This window comes from Triturus cristatus, chromosome 3_2 (genome assembly GCF_964204655.1).
Source record: "Triturus cristatus chromosome 3_2, aTriCri1.1, whole genome shotgun sequence".
NCBI classification, from domain to species: domain Eukaryota; kingdom Metazoa; phylum Chordata; class Amphibia; order Caudata; family Salamandridae; genus Triturus; species Triturus cristatus.
The window spans coordinates 334855426-334863499 of NC_140584.1; the positions used below are offsets into that span (position 1 = coordinate 334855426).

Here is an 8074-nt window from a genome sequence, read left to right on the forward strand (position 1 = left end):
AAACTGACCACAGGCTCTACAAACTTATAACAAAGGAAGATTGACTATCAGCAAGGGGGACTACTCTGTGGGGAATCTTGTATAAATAAAGTAGTGGAATTCATAAATAAAATTACTCCAGAATCAACTATGGTAATCTTCCAACAACTTTACCCATGAGCTGCGAGATTTCACTCCCTTTCCCCCCAATTAGAGTTGGAAGGCAGAAGACATTTTCTATAAACAATTGGGCGTAAATCACGTCCAATTGAGTTAGTGGCAACACAGGGATTACATTGAAAATTTTAGGCAACTTCAAACCAATCTTGTCCATGCAAGCAGATTTAAAGTCTCACCAGAAGCAGGCCTTTCAAGCCCTAGAGATAGCTGTTCTACAGAAGGGGGGGGGGGGGGGGGAAAGAACAACAGATGTTTCCCCACCCCAGTGTCTTAGTAAGCAATGTGTTTCTAGTAAACCTAACAAAAGGCCACCTTTGTTTCTAGTAGACATAAATAAAGACCACCGTCTGGTGGTCAACGTCTACTCTTGGATCCTTTACAGACATTTCAAAATGAACAGCATTCTCCTCAGAGACATTCTAAGAGAAGGAGACTATATGGTTTGGTGCGATCAAGAACATGTATGTGATGGTGTCAATCTTTCTTCCTCCCCATCAGTTTCAGTGGAGAAACAAAACATTCAAGTTTTTGGTAATGCCCATAGGTCTATCCTCTGTACTATCATACTTCACCAAACTTATGAAACCAGTGATTGAGTTCCTCACAGCTTGTGGACTTTGCCTAACAACTAACTGAGGAAGATATCCTGATCGTGAAGCAGGGCCCACTTCAACCATTTCGGCAACTGATTGACAATTTATTTTCTTCAAAACCTCAGCTTCATCAATCAAATGGGATTCCTTCCACTTCCAACCAGAGGGCTTTTCAGAATTTTACCACAGACTCCATTTTAGCATTATTGCCCCTTCCAGTTCAGATCAAAAACATCAAGACCTGCAAAGTCCTGTCGAAGGACAAGTTTACCCTCCAAATGATGGCCTGGTTAGCAGGCTTTTTAGCAACATCCATACAAGCAATCTTTCCAGACTTCTTGCACTGTAGGGCCCTCCAGTGTTTGAAAGTGTTACACTTGTGGAGGAGCCCCATATGCAGATCACGTTACCCTGTTGAATGATCACCAAAAGCTGCAGTGGCGTCTCAACAACATCACAATGTTTGGCCCCTTTCCTGAAACAGTGATCAGACACCAGCTGCTTCGGCTGGAGAGAGATGCGGGGTAATGGAAGCAAGTGGTCCCAAGAACTGACCCTGCACATCAATGGTCTCCAACTTCTAGTTTAATCTTTCACAATTGGTTCCTTCTCTTATGTTCGCGGTTGTAATCCTCCTCAAAATTTACATTTCAGCGGGTTGCTTATTAGACTGCATTTATGGCAAAAAGCAGGGGAGTTGTAGGTTAGCAGAAATTGTCAAAGCCTTGCTACTTCAGCCTGATCAGTCTTAGCAGTTCACCTTCAGGGAAAGAAGGACACGGTAACAGATTGGTATTGGATAGAAGTATATGATCGGTCTCTGCCTAATGTTGGTCCATAAATTCCTGGGTTAAAGAATCGCATAGTCAGATGTACATTTTCAAAGTGATATTCTGTATTTATTGGTTGCCAGTGGTATAAAAACGAACAGCCGATTGGCATTTGCACCACTTCAGGACCTCTAGCAAGTGGAAGACTCCTATATTAGGATTCACTAGGATCATGAAGGTAAGAGAACTGTGCAAAGTGGATCTCTTTGCATCTCAAATTAGTTTTCACCTGCCTTTCTCCTACAGTTGGGAGGCCGGATCCATTAGCCTTCGGGTCACACGCCTTTCTTCAGGAGTGGATGGATTTGAGCTAAGCTTTTCCCTCCTTTGCTATGATACCAAGGGGTGGGCCTTCCAATCAGGAAGCAGAGGGTAGATCTAGTGCTGATCACACCTCTGTGGAAACACTTGGGCTTCCAATCCTCCTAGAATTGTCTTTAGTCTCCAACAATTCTTCCATTTTTTCCAGTTACCTTCCTGGACCCTGTGGGACAACCACATCCAAGGTTCTCCATCACTACGTGGAGTTAGAGGCATGGAAATATTTCTGAGACTCTGGCAAATGTCAAGACTTCCAGTACAAATTCTTGGCTTCATCAGCAAAGCAAGCACTGACTCCAATTGGAGAAAGAATTTCACATGGAGCAGATGGTCTCAGAGCATGGAACGGGAACTCGTTCATGTTTCAGCAAATACCACTTTTGCGGCGACCTTTCTAGCTTCCTTATTAGCAGATGGAATCTCAGAACAGAAAACGGACTGTTAGGCTGTTTCAGCTGGCCATCTTCCATTAGCAAATAACCCTGTGGGAGAACACCCTTTAGTCTCAAAGTTACTACAATCAGTCAGATTTTCTATGCCACCCCAACCCACCTATTCCTCACTATGGGGTGTATTAGTAGTTCTGATGCTCCTTCAATCTTTGACAGCCAACGGGGAGCTGTCATACATACAGCTTTCAGCAAAATTGGCTTTACTCCCTCATTAGGAGTGATGCCACAGAGTATCGGACGTATGTGAACTGGATTTAACAGGTAGATTGTTTTACTCCATGGGAGGTCTCCTCCGTCATTTCTAAAAGAACGTCTGCATCAGGCAGGTTTTTTTCCTGGACTTCACAGGGGATCCAAAACGTTGTATAGTTACGCTTTTGCACCTATGAAACTGCCAGAGGATCTTTTAACAGAGGCAGAAATGAATGCATCTATTTTTGCAGCTTATTTAGTGAGGCGACATAAAAGTCTGACGTGTTTAACCTGGGAGCACGGGTTAAAGACATTATGCACAAGGCAGACGAGTCTTTATATTCTACATTCAAGGAGTTCTACTTAAAGCAAGCTAGTAACTAATTTTCTTTGGTTAATGATCAGAGTTGAACTTATATGATCCAAAGCTTCAGGTCCAGACAGAACTGAAAACTTTCTAGGATTAGTGACCAACAATTTTCAATTCTATTAAGGACAAGTAGGTGAGGATTACCCCATATGCCTAGCTAGTTTGATGACGTTCTGCAGAAACTTTGATTATATAAGATGACATTTTAAAAAAACATTTACCACCAAACTTAAGTTATGAGGAAGATTATTTTTGCATGAATGTAAAGATAGGTTTTTGCTCGAATCAGTTGCAGATCAAAACCCGTAGCAGATGAAAGACAAAATTCTTCAGTGGTCCACACAGCAAGAAAAAGATGCAGTTCCTTGAATGTTTGCAGTATTTACTGTGGAGTCCCCACTGATTAGGCAACAGAATGGGGATCGTAAGGGTTGGGATTCCGGATAGAGATTTTTTTTTGTTCCATTTTCTTTTTTTCCTGCATCTTTGAGGTTATAAAAATGTGCCGATTTGTTTACAAGGGTGCTGTTGATAAAATATTAAGAAAAAGAATTAATAAGCAGGCCTGGTTCTAGAGGGTGGGCCAGGCCAACCCAAGCACGAGTCCGGCCCACCCAAACATGAGCCTTGGCCCAGGTAATGTCGGCACAAAGGCCAGTAGAAAGTGGCCACTTTTGTTGAAAATGTTCCTCCGAACGTAGTTTCCCTTCCTGCTCGGAGAGCTGCCGGATTGTGCCTGGGCTCTCACATGCACCCCCAATCATGCATCTCCTTTTAGAAAGGTGGGCTGTGTCCCCGTCCACTCGTGCAGGTGAAACAGGAGCATGGGAAGGGGACAAATCCTTTCTTAGCACCAGGTAACCTTAATCTTCCTGCTGTTGGTTATTGCCTTTTCTATTCCATGCTGGAGAAAATAAGTTTAATTATCCTGATTCACCTTTCCTGGCTTCGCAGCTGCTTATCAGATCGGGCTGTGTCCAGGAACAGAGCAGGGAAGAGAATGTGTGTTCTTTTTAAAATCAGGGCAGGCCCAGCAAGACGCATCCTTCGTGTATGCTTCATTGACAATTAAAAAATGACCAGATAACTGGTGTTTTATGATCCTGCTGGAGAGCAATCATTTGTATGTTGGTAGTTTTGAAATGCAGATAAACTGTAGTTTATGTGGATAGCTCATTGGGTTACGGCCTTTGTCACAGAGATGGTGTTACTTGCAGTTCAGATGTTACAATCCTACCATAGGACAGTGACCTATGGACTGTCATCAAAGAGCTGCATACAAACTTGAATGGTATAGTTAGAACATAGCTTTACTTGTGTTGTAATATAGTTAGAACTCCCCAGTTTCATTATTCTAATGTGTCTAAAAAGAGTTTGTTTGGGCAGATATACATTTTTATCAGTGAAGGCAACCCACAACCACTGGGGTATGCTTTAAATCCTGCGTTTGTGCTTCTCCAGAACAAACCCTCTTAAAACATACTGCCCACCAGTATGGATGACGTGATTCCCACACCTTGTAATACTCATTGGATTATGTGACATTCCCTGTAGACTGATTTACATACTTGCATGATTGATTGTCTGTATAATGTGTGCGTGATTTAAAGTACTGTGACAACATACACTGATGAGTAGCGCAATGCAACAAATGAAATTCATATGAGAGAGTGGCTACAGAGAGATGAGGGGTGCTGGTGGAGGGTGTCTGAGAAGAATGTCAATAGGGGGAGGGGCTACGGAGAGATATGGGGCACTGGAGAAGGGTGGCATTGAGGGATTCCAAGAAAGAGGTCAATAGAGGGGGAGGGACTATAGAGAGATGAGGGGCACTGGAGGAGGGTGATAGTGAGGGAGTCTGAGGACGTCAATGGAGGTGCTACAGAGAGATGAGGGGTGCTGGTGGAGGGTGGCAGTAAGGAAATTCGAGGAGGAGGTCAATAATGGAGGGGCTATGGAGAGATGAGGGGCGCTGGTGGAGGGTGATAGTGAGGGAGTCTGAGGACGTCAATGGAGGTGCTACAGAGAGATGAGGGGTGCTGGTGGAGGGTGGCAGTAAGGAAATTCGAGGAGGAGGTCAATAATGGAGGGGCTATGGAGAGATGAGGGGCGCTGGTGGAGGGTGGCAGTGAAGGAATCCCGAGGAGGTCATGAGGGAGAGCCCAAGAAGTGTCACTTGTCTGATACTTCCACCTCTCCCCATCAAAGGGACATTACATGGAAAAAAACACTTTGAGAGTGATAACATTTAGAAAGAAAATAATGCGTTTTACTGGGCCCTTGTAAGACGAAGGAGAGAACGGAGGGCCCTGAAGCAGGCCTGGCAAGACATAAGTGACAAATTGGGCCAGCAGCGGCCCACCCGAATGCATCCTTGGCCTACCCAAATAAAAATTCCTGGAGCTGAGCCTGTGTATAATCCTCACCTCTGTGTCCTTAAAAGAAATGAAAATTCCCGATTAGTTACCGACCTAAAAAAAAAAAAATCTATTTTTTTTTTCTATTTTTCTTTTCTTAACAGGGATAATACTTTTTGGGCGAGCACGGTCATACGTCATTCTTTGCCACTGGGTAAACTTGTAGTCCTACTTCTATGTTTGTGAAGAGTCACCATTTGTGGTTTATTAAATCTTGTCATACTACAATGTTGACATTTTAGTCAAAAGCAGTCTACAAGCTGCAAGTTTTAGGCCCTACAAAAGGGTCAATGAATAGAAATAAAATAAACATTGAGAACGGCCTTGTCACACTCTTCCCCGGAGACCTGACAGATCTTGTAAATACCACCAAGTATATGTACAGAAGTGTTAACTAAGTATCTCAGAATAAAATGTAGGTGTAAAACGTGACGCTTTCCTATCCAGCGCTGTTGCTGAAGCGTGCTTCCGACTCTAGCTGTTTTTTTCGGCTCCGCCCTTTTGCTGACACGCCGTTTCCTGCGAGAGTTCAAGGGCTGCCAAAAAAGCCCGGTGGGAGGCGATTTTCAAGAAAGCTATGCCTGGCCGTGTATCAAGCGAAAACATTTAATAACAAAGATGGGGGGGGGGGGGGGGGGATTCTGAGGACAACACAATCAGACCTTAAACACTGAGAAATTACTCGCCCGCACGTCACAGGTACACTGGGCCTTAACTGAATATATATGAAAAATGCCAGGACTTGCTTTTTAATGCAACAGCACTACGCTTACACGAGCTATTGAAAGTCCCAGAAAGCATTGTTGATAAACAAAAAAGGACTCTAAAGCGACCTACATGTCATGTGACTTACATTTAGAGACCATTAAACACGTCTTTGTTATAGTTAGGAAACGTTAGTCGTTTCATTCGAGGGTAAGATGTTTACAAGCGTTAGCGGCATACTCAACTTTCTCACGAACCGTCTAAAAGAGCAATAGATTTAAAGGCCTCTTGTAGAAAGAAAACAGCAGCCACGTGGCCAATTTTCTAATGGGACACCTGCCAACATATTTTTACACCTAGACGTTGCCACTTTGAGCCTAAAGATTAAAAGTCTAGCGACAAACTACATGTCCCAAAATGCAGCCAGGTGGCTTAAGTAGGGTCTGGTGGGGAGGGGGGGGGGGGGGGGGGGGAAGAGAAGGTTCACGTGGCACAACACATTAAATGAATAAATACTAAATAACGTTATAAGGGAGCCTTTGGAGCCACTAGATGAGAAAATTTTGCACCAAAAAACACACTTTGATTTGAGGTGTAAGGGGGGGGGGGGAGGGGGGAGCAAAAATAAAAGCTTAAGTTTGATAGAGTGTGTGTGTGTGTACCCAAAGCACGGTGTCAAGCAGAAAAAAGTTAGATGAAGTTAAGTGTGGCAAGTAGTTAGAATTAATCTAATGTCACGAGTTCTAAAACGCTCTTCGACCCGTAAAGAAAAGCAAAAACGCCAACACACTGAAAAAATAAATTATAGAACAAAAGCAGTGACGTCATTCTTAAGCAGTCAGAAGGCAGGTGTGAGCAGTTAGCCAATTTCTGTTTTCTATGTTATAAACCTCGGTCTCGTCATGATTTTATCCGCTTTGGTACCGGTATGTTTTTTTTTTTTAAACTACAGGTACCAGAATGCAAATGGGAGCAACTCAGACTGGCGCGCGTCCTGCTCGTAAAAGCGAGGTACATAACGAGTCTCTACGAATGTAAACACGCCGTATCTTAAAGGGAGGAGGAGGGGGGGGGGGGTTACTCCGTGGTTCTGCAGATTTAAAGACGCTTCCAAAACTTACTCTTGTGCTTGCCGCCTCCCCAGGACTGCTTGGCTAGGCTGGGGCTTCTGATAATAGCCCTGCCCGCAGACTTCAAGGCGTCCATAACTTCTTCAGGGCAGGCGAGGCTTCAGCACAGGGAGCTAGCACTTATCAGCTCCCACAAACTTTTCCAGTCAGAGTCGAAGACTTTTCGCGTCGGTGGGCCTAGGAGGAGGTATTTATGTAAATATGTGAGTCTCATGACCGCTGGCCCTGCCTCCCGCCCCTCCACACCGCGCGGTGAGTGAGGGGGCGGAGTTCAGCCAGGGGCTGGAGTAGCACACGTTGAAAAGTAGCATAGGTGGGAAATTTCACAGGCAGGGCGTTGCCGAGAACGGGAGTAGCGCAGGTAGTAAAGTGTACAACCGGGAGTAGCGCACGCAGCCAGAGAACCACTTGAAACAGGGCGAGGGGCGCAAGAGGGAACTGATTGGCTGAGTCAGTGCAGCTGCTGGGCTTCACAGGTTGGGTCGTGTACAGGCAGCAAAAAGCACTGCAGATATAAAACGCCGCACTCTGCCAATTGCACAGGCAGGACGCATCATAAAACGTGGAGCTGAACAGTCAGGTAAAGCACGGGACTGGAGCAGCCATGCAGGGGACATAGCATTGCTACTCGGGGCGTATTTAGAACCAGACTTCAAGGGAGGAGGGGAGGGCGTGGTACTTAAAGCCACAGTGGTGGGGCTACCACTTCACACATGTCCATCAGAGAGGTCCTCAGAGCCATGATGAACGCACACATTGCCAATATGTTTGGCTTTAATGTGCTAACGCATGCAAACCGCAATCGTGCATGCCTGTATTTTCGTGCTTCAGCACATTAATGCCAGATCTATTGGCTTTGCCAATAATTTCCACTTAGACCAGAGGTCTTCAAACTTTTGGATGCC

At 44.7% G+C, this 8074-nt stretch overlaps 1 protein-coding gene across 2 annotated transcripts in view; it reads right to left on the reverse strand.

Annotated features, from left to right (window-relative positions):
• LDLRAP1 (low density lipoprotein receptor adaptor protein 1) overlaps window positions 1–7548 on the reverse strand; it is a 224299-nt gene extending 216751 nt beyond the window's left edge. For both annotated transcript variants that reach the window (XM_085647811.1, XM_085647810.1), the window contains exon 1: window positions 7161–7548. In XM_085647811.1, coding sequence (XP_085503937.1) covers window positions 7161–7245 — 85 coding nt within the window. In that variant the 5' untranslated portion in view covers window positions 7246–7548. The remainder of the gene's footprint in view (window positions 1–7160) is intronic.
• Between the last annotated feature and the right edge of the window lie 526 nt (window positions 7549–8074).